The following is an 18103-nucleotide window of genomic DNA, read 5'->3' as shown; positions in this document are numbered from 1 at the left end:
GTCTCTAGATCTTCAGAGCAAATACCACTGCTCCTAACTCAAGATCGTGTGTCATATAGTTCACTTCGTGTGTCTTAAGCTGTCGGGAGGCATAAGCAATAACTTTCCCTCCCTCTCTGCATAAGAACACAACCAAGTCCTTGATTTGACGCATCGCAATACACTACAATGTCTTCTATCCCTTCGGGGAGGGATAGTATCGGTGTGGTACACAAGGCCTGTTTTAGTGTTTGGAACGCCTTTTCTTGTTTCGCTTCCCAGCTAAAGGCCACGCCTTTCTGAGTTAATGTAGTAAGAGGTTTCGCAATGCTAGAGAAGTTCTTTATGAATCTGCGATAGTAGCCAGCGAGACCTAGAAATTGACGAATTTCTGTAGGTGTCTTTGGTGCCGACCAGTTCTCGATGGCCTTGATTTTGGAGGGGTCCACGTGTATCCCTTTCTCGCTAACAACGTGGCCCAAAAATTCGACTCTTCGAATCCAAAATTCGCATTTAGAGAACTTCGCATAGAGTTTCTCCGCTCGTAGTGTTTCTAAGACTTTTCGTAGGTGCTGACTATGCTCTTCCTTACTTCAGGAGTAGATAAGTATATCATCGATAAAGACGATGACGAACTAATCTAAGTAGGGACAACATACCCTATTCATTAGGTCCATAAATACTGCTGGTGCGTTGGTTAATCCAAATGGCATTACTACAAATTCGTAGTGCCCATAACGAGTTCGGAAAGCTGTCTTGGGAATATCCCCCTTAAGTACCCGTAATTGGTGATATCCGGATCGTAGATCTATCTTCGAGAAGTAGTTTGCTCCTTGGAGTTGATCGAATAGGTTGTCAATACGGGGTAGAGGGTAACGGTTCTTGACAGTAAGTTTGTTCAGCTCTCTGTAGTCAATGCACATATGGAACGATCCGTCTTTCTTCTTTACGAACAAGACTGGTGCTCCCCAAGGTGAGAAACTTGGTCTTATGAATCCTTTTTGAAGGAGTTCATTAAGTTGACTGGAAAGTTCTTGCATCTCTGCTGGTGCTAGACGATAAGGCGATTTCGCTACTGGGGAAGCCCCTGGAACTAAGTCGATTCTGAATTCGACTTGGCGTTGTGGTGGTAATCCTGGTAGTTCTTCTGGAAAGATATCGGGAAAGTCGCGTACTTCTGGAATGTTCTTGATGTCCTTCAGTTCCTGACTTGTATTGACGATGTGCGCTAGGAATGCTCGACCATCCTTCTGTAAACACTTTCGAGCTTGGATGCACGAAATGATACGAAGGTTTGTACTTGATTTGTCGTCGTAAATCACTAATGTTTCGTTGTTAGGGAGATTAATACGAACTGCTTTTTCAAAACACATGATGTCGGCGCGAAGAAGACTTATCCAATCCATGCCGACTATGACGTCGAAACTTTTAATAGGGACCGGCATGAGATTGATTGGGAAAGAATGACCGTCTAAAGTTAACGTACAGTCCTTGTATATGTAGTTAGTGTTTTCGGTTTTTCCGTTGGCCATCTCTACAGTGAATGATTTTTCTAGATTGCTAGGCTTAGGTTTAAGTAAGTGAATAAAGTTTTGACTCACGAAGCTTCTCTCCGCTCCACTATCGAATAATATGCATGCATATGAATTATCGAGGAGGAACGTACCAGCAACTACAGTTGGGTTAGCTATAGCTTCGTCGTGGCCTATAGTCAAAACTCGTCCCACACCGTCGGTGCCTGCTGCCTTAGGGTAGTTCCTCTTGTAGTGGCCCACCTCGCCACAACCGTAGCAAGCCTAGCCTATACCCGCACTGGGAACTTGAGTGATCGGCTTTGCGGGATCCTTGTAGAAACGGGCTGTGTGTCCCTTTCTGTTGCAGTTGACGCACTGCATTTCCCGACAAGGTCCATGGTGGTGGTAAGTGCATTTGGTGCACTTTGGAAGGTTACCTACATAAGGCCTTGTTGGGTAGGTATTTGTAGGAGCTGTAGTAGGTACCGTGGCAGCATTCACTGAAACTAGTTGTTTCTTTGCGGATTCTTGGGAAGACCCACCCTTCCCTTTATTCCATACTCTCTTCCTGTTGTTTTTTTTTTGTTGTTGTTGTTATTGTTGTTGTTGTTGTTGTTGTTGTTTCCTCTCTATGGTTCTGGTGCAGAAACGGTTGGGTTCTGATGACCTCCGTAGTCAATCAGAGATTGTGCCAGTTCCTTAGCACTTTCAAAGGTGTCAGGTTTGGAAGCTAACACGCTTGACCGTATTTGGGGGGTCAGTCCCCATATGTACCTCTCTATTTTCTTTCTCTCAGGAGCAATCATATCTGGGCAAAGGATTGCCAGATCGCAGAATCTGTTGGTATATGTTGCGATGTTGGTACCAACCATTCCGAGAGTCCAGAGTTCATGTTCGAGCTTTTGAATTTCTCCTTGTGGGCAGTATTCTCTCATCATCATGGCTTTGAGGCTCTCCCAGCTTATGGAGTTTGCCACTATTAGAGTAAGTACTTTAACGTGGCCATTCCACCAAGCTAAAGCTCTATCAATGAGTGTGAAGGTTGTAAACTTGACTTTGCTGTGCTCGGGGCAGGAGCAGATTTCAAAGACTGATTCTGTCCTTTCAATCCACTGTCTCAGAGCCATCACACCACTAGTTCCATAAAACATACGGGGTTTGGCATTAGTAAAGTCCTTATAAGTGCATTCTCGGGGTTGCCCATGACTCTCGCCACGGTTGGATAGGCGTGTGCCAGTTCTCGAGTCATTTGTACTCGAGTTATTGAGCTGTGACATGGCAGTTGCTACCGCTGCGGTGACTGCTGCTTGGAACATGACAACATCAAATTAAGGAGGTGGAGGTGGTGGTGGTATCGGTGTTTCATTCATAGGGTTACGTCTGGTATTCCTGCGTGGCGGCATCTTTAACTATACGTTTAAAAGATTATGATATGGATAAGAATAAGTGAACAATGAATGTGTCTCATGAACCAAATTGCTATAGTTCAACAACAGATGATAGCATAAATCTTAAAATAGAAGAATGAAAGTTATTTGTAAGAATGAAAGTATGAAACAAGTATTTGGTTTCTCGACGACTTTTCAAGGTTTGAACAAAATACTCAACGTAGTAATAATAGTGTCACTTATATTAATATAAAAGTTGATGCAACGATCATGAAAATTTGACCCCTATAAGGGTCTCCGATTACAAAGTTTGAGAAATTTAAAGACTTTTAGCCGAGGTCCTAAGTTATAACAAAATTTGAGGTTTCACAAGTACTACTTGCGACGTGTGTTGCGCTTGGAGCTCGATTCTGCATCAGATTGCTTCGACTCCATAAGACGCCTATCAAAGGCGGCTTGTTGTTCCCTCAATTCTGCGAAGGCTGCATTCTCTTGTGCTTGGAATGCTTCGGTGCGGAGGTGGATGTCGTTCTGCAACATCTCCAGGCGGTTGATATCGGCCGTGTGGATTTGTACTTCCACGTTGACCTCTTGGATTCGGTTTGCTTGAACCCCCGATTGGTAGGACTGGTTGGCCAGTTTACCTACCATTGCTGGAAGTGCTCGGTCGACTGAACCCCCGTCCCTGATGTCGTAGAAGTCTCGACACATTCCGTAAGGAGAGCGTATCCCTTGTTGTTGGCTCCAGTGGACGAGGTGACTTCCCCAAACGGGAGTCGGTCCTAGAAAGTTCCTCCTAATGGGTGGAGGGTTGACTATTTCCGGTTTCGAGTCTATCCTAGAGTCGTCCCCGCCCTCCAACTCAATGGGCTCTTCGTCCTCCTCCGGATCCTCTTCAATCCATCCTCCGTTTCCTTGTTGTGGGTAGTAAGGGTCTCCATGCGGGTGAAATCCAGCCATTTGACTATACGAGAATAGGGTTATAAGATTTGAATAAAACTTGAGACATGTAATACTAATTAATCTAGTGTATGCACCAAATACTCCTATAGTATTTAATTTGTACGTTAGATACTAGTGTCTATTTTGTTAAATTTTGACTTGTTTCTCACTACGATCATTCCTTGACATACGTTAGTCAAATTTCGGATAAACATAGTTGATCAGGCTATATTCGTCCTAAATTTGATTACGTATCTCGAGAATTAGTCGTAGTGTCCAACTTGTCCTAAAACTTTTTGTATAGTTTTTATCATAAAAGTGTGTCGTTGTATGCATGTATTTCAGATTTTTATAACCTAAAATAATCTATTTATGTGAAATAAGGATTTTAGGTACAAAAACTTTTGTCAAAAACTTTGAGTCCCTAAGCATTTATAGTTTGTATATCTTATGAGGTTCGATATACTTAGTTCACTATAAACATTGCTCTGATACCAATATGTCACACCCCCAAACCTGAACGGCGGAAACGTTCGGGGGCGGATGACTTCATGTGGTAACGTAACAAATGAATACATAGTAAAGAAAGCAATACAACCATCATATATATAATTGAAAGTTTACATTTGTCAAAAGTTACATGTTCAAAACCAATTACAATATGATGTCAAAATATGAGATTAAACTGGCGCCACAGCATCCCTTCATCAAAAGCATAATGATACCTGTAGTTACTGAATCCCTGGGACATACAAGTAATTTTGAAAGAGTAGATCAGCATTTAAGCTGGTGAGTTTCATAAGTATTTAATGACAATGTTTGTATGAAATGAAATGTCTTGTCCTTGTTTGTTTGTTTTTAGAAAATCCTATATTTTCTACTAGTATAAAAGTAGTCTTCCTTCAAGACCAAAGTTTGTTTCCAAAAATGTATGTAAGTGTAAAAATAACCAATATGTTTGAAAACCTCGTAAATCAATGTATTTTAATACTTCCTGTGAGTTTTATAACCATACTATTGACTCGGAATGCCTATACACAACGTTCTTCAGGCGTTGGAATGTTATGATGTTTGTCACCCTAAATGGTGGACTGTAGCAAACAGTCAGGGCGCGGGTTGTCAAGCCCGTATAGATCTATACACAAACACCATGCTCCCCCTCCAAGGGATTTTGGTATATAATACAGGACTTTAAATGTGTACTCGAACGTACGTGAAGTTAATGTCTCACAGAACCGTAGTATAAAAACAGATTTACGTGTTAAAATGTTCATTTGCTATTGTATATGAAAGTGATTTCTTGAAAATCATGTTTCTAATATGTAAAAGTTAGCAATATCCTCATAAAAATATACCTATTATAGTTTTCTAAAAGTGTGCCTTGTTTGTTTTAGAATATCTAGAAAAGGAACCACTTGTTATGAAAACATAGATTTTTGTAGAGCCTAAGATAGACACATATACTTTAAATCTAGGAAAAATGTTTAGTTTATACATGCATTACAACAATTTATAGTTTTGAAGATAGAATGCTATTGTAATATATTTTGTATACGGGAGTTCCCTATAAAGTTTATAAATCACATATGATTCTACTTAATAAGAGTGTATAATAATCTTTATATATAACACCCAATAGTAGTCGTGTGTTTTACTTGTATTCCCCCCCCCCCCCCCCCCCCCTTAGAAAGCATATAAAAGCATTTAGAATATTTAAAAAGGATTAATTAAGGGGTATGAACTCACTTGAAAGTTTGAAGATAGCGAGATGGAAAAACCGGGCAGAGTTTCATCTCGAGAAACGAAATTTTCTCGGGATTCTCGGGAATCTCGGGAGTAAAATCGACCTTCGGGACTTGAGCAAAATGACCAGGGCTTCGGGGTAGTGCGGGCACAGAAATCGAGGCAATATCATGAGAGAAATGAGAGAGATGGGGTAAATTTTCCGGAACCCTCGCATCTCTATTTATAGGAGGCTGAGAGGCCTCGTTACGCGGGGCGTACGCGTACGTCATGCGTGACCGAGTCATCGACTGCCTCGGAGCTCGGATGGGACGGGTCAGTGGTTCGCATAGGCGCGACGTGGACGATCCAAGGCCAAGGCCTTCGCGTACGCGGGGTGTACGGGGTTACGCGACGCGTAACTCGGATGAGTACGCTGACTCCCCCTTCGGATAATACCGAATTTTGAGTTAAATAAATATATAATTTATTTAATAAACTTAAAAAATTCATATCTTCTTCATACGAACTCCGTTTTCGACGTTCTTTATATCCCCGCGAAGGTGAGACCATACTCTACAACTTTCGTTTAGATTCCGTCGGCAAATTCTGAAATTATTTTTATTATTTATTTATAAAATGTTGTGATTAAGAAATTTCTTTAAACAAATCATAACTTCTTTATCTGACGTCGGTTTTTGCCAGACTTTTTACCGCTGAAAAACCATTGTCGAGACCTTCGATTCTCGTTTAGGTCATTCCGGCCAAAAGTCGCTCGATCTCCGATTCGAGTTTTTAGTTGTCTGTTGCTAAGCCGAATTTGGAAAAATCTTAACTTCAATATACGAAGCCGGGTTTGGGCAATCTTTTTACGTACGATCCTGGTTTAATGATATAAAACATAGTAGGTAGTTAAATAGAAACTTTTTGGACATTTTATTATCAACGTTAATTTTATTAACTCAAAAGTGATTACAATACTTGACCTATTAGGCCATTACAAAGAGTTGAAATATCGGGTTGTCACAGATACGGGCCCCGCCTAAACTCCACTGACTATGAGATACATGTTGGGTTTTAAGCATTATAACACTCTGATGATGCACATGCAACCCTAGATGCTTTGGATCTATGTTTTCTCTAATTATACATGTATTTTCAATTTTCCAAAGAATACATCCTAAATAGCATACAATATAGGATATACAACATAAAACTCAAGTTAAATGAATACCTCTTGATGTAGTTTATAGTTCCTGGCCTTAGAAAGCTTTAGCATCTCAAGTGTGATGCCTCTAATGTGTCACGAACACCAAATGCAAGAGGATGCTTCAGAGATCGAAATCGATTATTACTCTCTTAGAATGAATGGGCAACCGATTTTAGCTCTAGGGGTTGCTTTTATGGTGTTATAAAGGCTAGGGTTTTATCCATGCAAACCCTAATGTACTATGACCCGTCATATTACTTAGGCTCCATGGGTTAAACCTCCATGGACTATCATATTGGTTTAGCCCATCCTAAACAACCATGGATCATTGGCCCGCACTATAAGAATCATTTATTTACTTAATCAGTTCCCGTATATTTAATCAATCTCTTTTGATCACTAAATTAATTCCAAATTAATTCTTGATCAATACTAATTAAATAATATGATTTCTCAATTAACATATTATACTTATAATATATTAATAAATCATAAATAACCTTATTCTCAAAAGTCTATCCTATCAAACCTAGAATGAATTTATAATTATCCTTTAATTATTCTTATAATTAAATTAATTATTAAATTCATAAGAGATAATTCAATTTAATTTATCTAATTAAAAATTATCAAATAAGGATATGTCCTAATATTTAGGGTTTTGTTGATTATCATACAAGGCATTCAAAATTTGAAATCAAGCAGAATTAATACCAGATAATTACCAAAAATAATACCATAAATTAGATTAGGAAGATAATAACCAAAAATCTGTAAAATCAATTCTCACGTGGTGACAGAAGCACTGTCACGTCGTGAGAACAACCTATTTGCGAAAACAGGTTTTAGTTCAATTTAGCTCATGTGCAATCAATGTTTGAGAAGCCTAAGTTTTGATACCATTCATGGGTTTTATAGAACACAAAATTGTACAATGTGGAAAACAATTAACAATTAATAGGGTATATGCTTCCTATAAAAGATCTATGTCATACACGTTGATAGCAACATACAATGAACAACAAAACCTAGCATAACCCTCGTGTAATTCGAAAATTACAAGGTATAGACATACCTTTTGATTTGTTATTGTAAACAAATCACACCAATCCTTGTAATTCTAGAGCTTGGAAAGTCGAGTACCAAAGAGATGATGTCTCTAATGGTTTGTACCCAAACCCTAGCAACAATAATACAATAAGAGAGAGGAGAATGGAGAAAAAAATCGGATCTTGGAGGCTTAGGAAGAGTTGACAAAGATATGAGACCCTAGGGTCCTATTTATAGCTGATAATGAAGCCTTGAATAATCCTGATTTGAATATAATAATAATAGCTCAAATATCGGAATTATCTAACTCCTTAATTATCAATAAGGAGTATTCTAGAAACCCTAAATACATAGCCAAAGCTGGCCATGCTAGGAGGGTTCTAGAATCTCTCTCTTGTTCAACTATTGAACAATTACAATTTAGTCCTTGTACTGCCAATTAGTTCTAATTAACCAAAAACTAATTCCAACTAATTTCAGATTAATTCTAAATTAATTATAACTATTTCTAAATAATATATTAATCATATAATATATTAATAAATTATCATATGTCTCCAAATGCAATTCTTCTCAGCTGCTAGTTCCGAGGGCAATCCAAAATGGACTTTGCTTCTAATTCAAGAATATACCAATTTAGTTATTAGGTTAGACACATTAATCTAACACAAAGTTGTCTATGTCAAGACAAGTAGGCACTTGGTTGATCCACTTACCAAACCTTTGATGAAATATTTGGTTACATCTACCATGAGAGTCATGGCTCTAAAACCACAATAGAATCGTTTAGTGATGGAAACCCAACTTGACATTAGTGATCATAACTCTTAAGTTTAAAGGGGATCAACAAAGTTACTAATGATAGAAGGTACTATCATTAAAGATAGATCCATGTGAGGTGGGATAATATGTCGTTATCGAGAACAAGGTAGAGTTAAGACTCTTAACAAAGTTTTGGAGACATCTAAGCAACAAAGATGTTGTAAAACTTTAACAATATGATCTAGAGGTGGTACCACCTCAAGTGAAGATTAATGGTTTATATTCTACAGGGCCATGAAAAGGGTTTATAGTGCATGACCATATTAGCTCTTAGAGAGAATGTAAAGATGGAAGGTGATGTGTGGGGATAAATCCGAGATATCATAAGGTTTGTGGTTTAAACCTATAAGTATACCAATGAATCAATTTCTTCTTTTTTGTCCTCATTAAACCAGGGTTTAATCTTTGTCTACCCAAGTGACATCATCTGTCTGAGTGAAAAGAAACTTTCCAACTTTGTGGGGGTTGTTGGAAATTATAGATGTATAATAAGAAGTTGGCTAAGTTATCGTTACCCCGTATTGGTGGGGGAAGAAACATTTTGTGGGTTTATATTGGTTTTCTCTTGATAGGGATTTAAAGGCTTTAAGTGGATCAAGAGATGAGCCAAGCCCACACACACATACCTAGTCTAGCCGAGGACGTGAATGTGCGAAATGGTATGATATACACACACTTAGCACTTGGCTCGTCGCTTTAATCGTTTGGAGTTGTGAAACTTTCATTTTTGGCGAGGTTCGGGTCGGATCGGGTTTGACCGACCTGGTCAAAGAGTTAACGAACGTTAACTTCATGGATGAGAAGACAAAATCTTCTATAAATCCCCTAGAAAAGATTGGATAGACTTTAGTTTGAATTTGAATAAAAGTAGATAATGATATCTGGTTTAAAATTCAAATCATCACCAAGTTTGATTTTTTGGGGGCCTTTAGGGTTTTAGTTCCATTATAAATAGTAGGGATAAAAGTGGGTCCAAACTCGAACCGGATGGACCCGGAAAACCCGGAACCGGTTAATGGGATTTTGTAGGACCGGAAACTGGACCGTGATATAGGAACCGATTTCAGTTCGGTTCCGGGTATGGTACCGGGTAAAGTGGGTCTAGAATCGGAAAACTCGAAAACATTAAAGTGGGTAGGGTGGAACCGAATAAAGTGGTTTTAGAACCGAAAAACCCAAAAAAACCATTTTTTTTTTGGTAATTACTTACTACTTAGTGGGTTGAACTTTGAAAATTTTCATATTGATATCCAGTCTTCGGGGGACTGTAAGTCATTGAATATGAACCCAAAATTGACAAACTTATAGTCTAAAATCATGTACAAACTCTAAATTATACTTTGAAAAAAACCTCATGTCAATATGATTTTAAACGAATGAGATATGCATGTTTTAACATTTTAACAAAATACAAAGTAGAAAAACAAATAGCTGAAAAGTTGAAAATTTTCAGCTTTGATATCCCGACTTTAGGGGATTGTAATTCATTTAATATTAAAAAAAATACAAAATTATAGTCTAAACTCATGTACAAACTCTAAACTACAAGTTGGAAAAAACCGCATGTTAATCCGACTTCAAACGAATTAGATATGAATGTTTTAAAATTTTCACAGAATACAAGAAAGCTAAAAAACTAAAAACTTCCCGCTTTGATATCTCAACTTTGGGGGACTGTAAGTCATTGAATATAAAACTAAAAATGGCAAATATATAACCTAAAATCATGTACAAATTCTAAACTACACGTTGGAGAAACCGCATGTCAATCCGACTTGAAATGAATGAGATATGCATGTTTTAAACTTTTCATAGAAAATGGTTCTGACACCTAAAAGTGGTTCCAGTTCCTAACATTGGTTCTGGTTCTTAAACCTGGTTTATCCGGACCCGATGGACCCAAACCCGGATTACCAGAAACCGGGTAAATCCATTCTTTAAACCTAGAACCGGAACTAATTCTATATATTCCGATTCTAACGGTTCTGACCCGATTCCAGTTCCGGTCCAGTTTTAAATCTTATCCCTAATAAATAGGACCTCCCATGTACCATTTACACACATCAAAAATTTGCAGCTCTCTCCTCTCTATCAAGCAATCGTAGTTTCTTCCCGTTTCTGAGTATTTACTTTGTGTTTTCCATAGCTGTTGAAAAACTAATAAGTTTGAATTAAATCTAGATGTTTTACTCTATGGTTTACAACCTAGAAGCGAAGTAAAAACATTTAAGTACAAAAGACAGATCCATGTAGTTTTCTACAATCAATACCGGTTATCAGATAACTAGATTGGTTTTAATTTCTTGTTTTGTATTTAAATTCGCACAACAACATGGCAGTCTACTTCTTAACATTTATCAATAATTGAATTATTTTTTGCAATTTCTTAACATTTAATCCTTGATATTAATCGTTAGTTGCTTGCTTTTGTGAAAACGTTTTGGATATTTAATCATAAATAGTATCATACAATGGTTTGTTTGTGGATACTAAACAGTTTGTAACTAGTTCATAATACTAATTATTGGATTGTTTAAATACTAAGTTTTGAATTTCAATAATAAAGGTGAGGTAGAATAAACAGGCTCATGATTGACAATATTTAGTTGACGAATCCTACTCTTAAAAAAAAAAGGAGATTTGGTGCTTTTTCTCTACTAAATTCAGCGACTTTGTTATGGTGAATGTTGATGGGGTGCATGTATAAAGTGGTTTCAAAGCTTCTTGTCTTATAACTTCAAAAAGGTCATTGGAAAAATTATTGGACGAGAGTAGTCGGCATATGTTGAAGGTAGATGTATTCTTGATGGGGGCTTGTTATTAGTGAGTTATACGCTTGGGTTAAAAAGGTAAAGGAAAAAGTTTTGATTTTTAGAGTCGATTTTCATGAAGCTTTTGATTGGTTTATTTGGGAATTCTTGAATTCTGTTTTGGAGCAAATGAATTTTGGTTCTAAATGGAGAGGTTGGATTAGAAGTTGCCTCTCTTCAGGTACGCTTCTATCTTAGTTGACATATCGGCTACCAAAGAGTTTGATATATGGAATGTTGTTAGACATGGAGATCCACTTTCTCCTTCTCTTTATTCTAGAGATGGAGGGCCTATCTATTTCTATGAAAGGAGATTGTGATCAACATATCCTCCAAGGTATTTCTCTTCCTAATCATGGTCCTAAGTTGTTTCATCTCATGTATGCAGATGATGTCACTTTCATTGAATAATAATTTCCGGTTAATTTTATTAATCTTTATGGTGTTCTAAGCTGCTTTTATCTTGCTTCCGGATTTAAAGTTAACCTTTACAAAAGTAAGGTTTATGGCTTTGTTGAAAAAGATAATGTTTAGATTGTTAGACTTGATAGTGTCATGTTTTGAGCCCAATTGCTTCCCTTTCACTTATTTTGAACTTTTCATTGTGCCAACATGAAACTTGCAAAGAATTGGAGTCGTATTATGTATAAATTTAGGTCTGAATTTCCTAAATCTTTCGTTCTAAACACTCACTCTTCCTCTCTATTACTTCACTTTACTTAAAGCGCCAAAGAAAATTTTGGATTTATTGGAGAGCTTGAGAAGGAGGTGTTTTACTTTTTTACTTTTTAGGGTGGTAATAAAAGCAATAGGAAGATAAATTGGCATGTTAGTTTAAATATGATTCTCAATTTCACAAATTAATTATGATTTTCAAGAATTAGGGATCTCTTTAAATAACCTTTTTTCATAGGCATATTTGTGCTGGATATCGTACCCTTTTTTCTAAAAGGATAAGTGTTGTGAAAGTGTGGCTCTTAAAAACCAGTACCCGAGTCTAACAAAGATTACTTGCTTTTCTTGGGTTTGTAATTTGTTGTATATTTTTCTGATTATTATAATGTTATTATACAACACACTTGATAACGATACATAATAATCAAACATCTATAATAAATGTAAACTTAAAATCGGTAATGGTATTGGGATCGGGTATACCGGTACCAACACCGCCTAGAACGGGTTTTAAGAGCCCATTTTGTTAGAGCATATGGTACAAACATTTTGCAATCAGAATTGTAAGTCCACTTGATATGTTACAGAGACATGCATAAAATTTAAACTCATGTGTTTGCAATCATAAACTATGTATATGTAAAGTGTAAACATGTTAAACGATGTATATGTAATGATTTTTGAACTTTAAAATTTACAAGTTAAAACAATTTACTAACACTTTGTAAAGTATGTATATGTAAACATGTTAAACGATTTGGACTAGAATATGTAAACTACAAATTTCTTACAATTTAAATGAGTAAAACTAAAGCCCCATGAATTCATCAACTCCATTACTAGATTTCACGTAAAACAGATGTATGTTTCATCAACATACAAAGAAAAAAAACTTATTTGATGAGTTGGGTTCATGGTTGGATTTTTATGTAAAACAGCAACAACAGTCGTCCACGACATGGAGTATTAGTCCTATGTGCTCATTACTAGTTCTAAGAGAGTATTTCTATAATTTGACATTCATAAAATATCAAATGTTTCAGCACCACTCTTATGTATTTAACTAGCCTTTAAATGCCATGCATTTAACTCTTGAAACTTTACTACAATAAATTCTTATGGATCACAATCTAATTATAACGAGGATGAACACTAATTAGCATTCTTTGTTTTTAGATTTGAACACGCGGGACAAACATCCTATTGTACCTATGATTACGATTCAACATTGTAATTGACAGGTCATTAATCTCATATATTGAGTCATGCATGTTGATATTTGATACTAGTTTAATTATGCATTAACATAAGAAGTCTAGTTTTCTTATAATACATGGAGTTGTTTAGTCTTCTTGTTTTCTCTTTTCTAGTATTCTCCACTCTTACTTTAACAGTGGAAGAGGCTTCTTTAATCATGAAGACTAAGCTTTAATGGTTTTTATATGTCTTGCCGTCTTGGATCCTTCCAAGTTGGATAGCGGTAGCCTATATGCATTCATTAAATAAAATGAGGTTGGTATAATTGTCGATGTATAAATTTGGAAACCCCTATGTATATTTTTTGAAACAAAGATTGGGATTTCTCTCTCATAGGGTATAATTGTCATTCTATAATATTTTCAGTGGAAAAATCAAAATATTATGTGGATTTATCAGCTCCCAATTTCAGAACTAAATACGCATATAGAAGTGTTCCCATGTAAAATAGAGACTTAGAATATATACATAACATCCCAATAAAAAAAAAAGTATAAAAATTAATATGAAGCTTACATAAAGTTGTGAAATCATTGGCCAATTTTCCTAGAAGTTAACTTATCTCCATGTAGTGTAATCTTCCAGCAATCAATTTGGAGCATAAATACAGATACCTTCTTCACTACAACTGAAATTTCAAATTATAAACCATTATATAAAATGATGGAAATTTTATATAAAAAAATAAAAGATTGCTTTTTTGTAAAAGAGAAGATAATTACCTTCGTATTTATTATCTTTTGTGATTATTCCAAATGTCTCTGCCGTTTCACGAATCATGATCCCACTCACTCCAGTGAACCCATCCATTTTGCATTGCGCAACTTCAATAAACAAAAAGAATTTCACAATTTTTTTTTTAATGAAATATAAATATATTCAGAATAAAATATAATTAATAAAAATATGAAATTACGAGTTTTAACCTAAAATAAATGCACCATGAAGATCTGCACCAAGAAGACATTGAGCCATTTGGCTTTTCCTGAATCATTCATCAGAATTGCAACAAAATCAGAAAAATAAATATTAATCATTTACAAATATGGTCCCTGTGGTTTTCACTTTTTACCACGCTCAGTCCTTTTTTGTAACCTTTTTCAGCTTTGGTATCCAATTTGGTACCTGCCCCAAGTTAAAATGACCTTTTTACCCCTTGTTTATTAATAAAACGAGGGGTGGGTTTGTGTAATTTACTCTAAATAAAACTAAATCAAGACAACATTACATTAATAGTCCCTGTGCTTTACAAAAAGTCACGGCTTCAGTCCCTAACTTTTTTTCTTGAGAAGGATAGTCCTGTGGTTTCAATTTCTTGAGTAGTTGGTCCTTTTGACCCATGTAAAATGACTTTTATACCCTTTTTAATGTATTTTTCTTTTTCTTTAATATATTCATAATTTAGAGTAAATTACAGAAATGGTCCCTGTAGTTTGTTCCAATCTTTTAAAAGTTAAAACTTGGTGTTCCCATGGTTTCAAACAATTACACCATTGGTCCCTTTTGGCTTTAACAATAAGAGATTAAATATTAAAAATGACCAGTTTGCCCTTTATACCACAGGGACCATTTCTGTAACTTACTCCAAAATAAAATTTAAAAAGTAGTAAAAAAGAACTCTTACCCAACACTCTTCAAAAGTTGCATTATATACCCTTTCCAAATTTCATGCATCGGTTTAAACGTTTCAAAGCTGTAAACAATATAAAAATAAATATTTTTCAAAACAAAAAAATATAACTTCTAACAAACATAAATTTAAAAAAAAAAATAAAAACAAAAACTAACTTATGCTGCTCTTGAGGCAAATCCAAAGACCCGTATTTCTTGTGTTGTTTCATCGACATGTGTTTTTTTGATCTTTTTGAGTGGCTTTGTAACGCTTTTTTAAGTGTAATAATTCCAGATTTTTTATTGTCTTTTATTTTATTATCAAGATGAACACGATTATCAATTTTCATTCTTCTTGATCCTTGCATGTAATTTTGAGCAGAATCTCCACTTTGTAAAAGTTCATGTAAAATCTTGTCCACTACATTTCCCTGTATAAATTACTTATTGAAATACTTTAATAAAAAAAATTGGAAAGAATAAATAAAAAAATAAAGACCTCAAGATCCGACTTTGCTAAATTCTCATGTACAGGGTGAGAGAGTGGAAGATATATAGGATGATGATCTTCTTCAACATCTGTATAATTAGGCAACAAAAATAATGATTGACCTTTGACTTTGACTTTCTAAAACAAAATCTAAACAGAATATAGAATTGTAGTTTGCACCTCTTTTAGTAGTTTGCACTGAGAAAGAATATTTGCCTACAAAGATTAAAAGTATTATCAATTTCAAAGAATCCAACGAAATTAAATATAAAACCATATAAATTTTATAGCTCAATAACCTTTCTTTGATGTGGACTTAAAATCGGGAGAACTTTCTAGAATTCTCTTATTGTTCTTGTGTTTTTGTTGCAACTGAAGCTCATGAGCTTCTCTTCTTGCTATTGCACCAAATGCACGATTTTTTGAATCTTCCATGGTTGTGTCCTTTGTCAATTCAGATTATAATTTTTCAGTGTATCTACATTAAACAAAAGTACAAATTTAAATCACATATTCTTTAAAAATACTTTGTGTTATTTTCTATAACCTCAATTAGGTCTGGTATTTCATACATTGAAAGAAGCTAGGCTTTTGAATCTCTAGCAAATCATTTAGGTTTATCTTTTGAATCTCTAACAAATTAACACCCGATTCTCCCTGATACATAAGAAAAAGAAATTTACAGAGATATCTTTGAAAAAAAATCCATGGAAGTAGGATGCTAAAGATTACACCCAATATTAAAAAAAAAATACAATGAAAACTAAAGAACCTAATATTTCATTATAATTACTAGCCAATAGTTTGCAATCATTCCAATCGACTGTGTCATCTTCGCTATCCAGGTATCAAACCTGACTTCCCAATCTCAATATCGAGCCATTCGCTATCAACATGAAGAAAAATAGAATTGAAATTCACTGAATCAACAAATAAGAATTCAATTTTGACTTTTTATGTTTGACTCCGATGAACACAATTGACTCAATTGCGTTCGACTCCAATCAAACAAGGGGTAGGATCAAAATTGTAATATAATTGTAATATAACCTAACAAGTAGCAATCACTTTGATGAACAGGGGCAACAACACAAGGGGTAGGATCGACAAAATCAAGCCAAAAAAATTGATGGAGAGAGCGAGACAAAATGCTTACTTTCACCATCGTGCTTGAATGCTGTTTGGGATTGGGATTGAAACAGAATAATCGAGTTTTAAGGGAAAAATAACCTTACCAAAAGTTGAGTTGTCGACGAGGGACCTGGAAGGCTTCGGCGATGACGGCACTGGCGTAAGATCCGGCCGGCTGGTTCCGAAGATGGAGTGGGTGAGGGAACGTCGTGTGTATTGAAAAAGAAGAGGGAAAGTGGGGCTGAAATATTAAGGGAAAACCCGGAGATGATGCCGGAGGCGATGCAGCTGGAGCAGGGGACGAAGGCGCCACAGGCGAATCCGACGGCGGCGTCAGGAGAGGGGATCGGAGTTGTAGCAGTGTGGAGTGGAGGAGAGGCGTCGTTGATGGTTCGGAGGGGAAAAAGAGGTTGCGTCGTTGTGGGCAACAGGAAACACGCGTGCCCTTTTTTTTTTTTTTTTTTTTTCGATGAGAGGTGTTTTTTAATTTAAGTGGCATAAAATAATAAAATAAGATGCTATCAAAGATCCTGAATTTTTTAAGAGGTTACCTCTTAATTTTTCAATTAAAAGGTAAACAAACAGCTTCGTCAAAAGAAGTAACGTTTCTAGGGCATCACAATTGGCAGAAATTGGAGTTGTGGGCTCACATAAATCAGATCAAATAATGGCCTCAAAGTAACAATTCAATTATGGGGTTACCACGCTTAACAAAAAGACACTTGTATCGTCGGGTGTAAGCGAGACTATCACTTACATACACATCGACTATTACTGTAAGACACAAAAGGAACTGAAAGCTGGAAATCGACTGTCACATAGATACACCAAGACACAATATGAAATCGAATATTACTGTAAGAAAAAGAAAGAAATATGGACTTACAAGTACAACTTCAATCGTATGTATGTGTCGTTCTCCGTTCTTACTCAGCAACCATCGATGAAGTAGAGGCCGACGATTATGAATGGTGGCGATTAAGGATGGTGGAGCAGCGGCGACGAGCACAGATAGTGCACCGGCAGGCGACAACCGGTATGTGGAGCAGCGGAGGAGATGCTGGCGAATGGCGATTTGCGTTTTGCGATTTGTGAAGGTCTGAACGATTGGGGTAGGGGATAAGGCAATAGCTGATAGCTAAGGGAATAAAAGGATCAAGGTGTTTGGATAGGAAAAAAAAGTGTTTATTGTTTATTCCCATAATAAGCTAATTTGAGTGTTTTGATAAAATTCAGCTTATTAAACTAAATAAGGTAATTTTAATAAGCATCCCTTCCTATGCTTATTGCTTATTTCCACCACAAATAAGTTATAAGCAATAAGCTAAAAAGCTAATCCAAACACCCCCTAAGGGTTTTTTGGGTTTAGGAATTAGGACTTTAGGATGGATCGACGGATAGAGATATCAGACGGATAGAGATATCAGAGATTTTTTAGTTTTTTTTTTTTTAATTATGTTACTAGGTTATAAGGCACCACGGATAAGAATTTTAAAAGTAAT

The 18103-nt window shown here is 35.9% G+C and overlaps 1 protein-coding gene across 1 annotated transcript; it reads right to left on the bottom strand.

Moving 5' to 3' along the window:
* Positions 1-13346: 13346 nt before the first annotated feature.
* On the bottom strand, positions 13347-17060 carry POP4 (ribonuclease P family protein). Its single transcript, XM_078986342.1, has 10 exons — positions 16706-17060; positions 15770-15914; positions 15651-15686; positions 15480-15559; positions 15158-15411; positions 14994-15062; positions 14296-14354; positions 14092-14193; positions 13886-13997; positions 13347-13597 (listed from the first exon to the last, which is right to left on the bottom strand). The coding sequence occupies exons 2-9, from the start codon at positions 15903-15905 to the stop codon at positions 13900-13902; spliced, it is 834 nt and encodes a 277-aa protein (XP_078842468.1). The 5' UTR covers positions 15906-15914; positions 16706-17060; the 3' UTR covers positions 13347-13597; positions 13886-13899.
* Positions 17061-18103: the final 1043 nt, after the last annotated feature.

Source organism: Lactuca saligna, chromosome 3 (genome assembly GCF_052625555.1).
Source record: "Lactuca saligna cultivar CGN05327 chromosome 3, ASM5262555v1, whole genome shotgun sequence".
NCBI classification, from domain to species: domain Eukaryota; kingdom Viridiplantae; phylum Streptophyta; class Magnoliopsida; order Asterales; family Asteraceae; genus Lactuca; species Lactuca saligna.
Note: the sequence above shows the minus strand (reverse complement) of the source record. Positions and strands in the feature narration are given on the sequence as shown.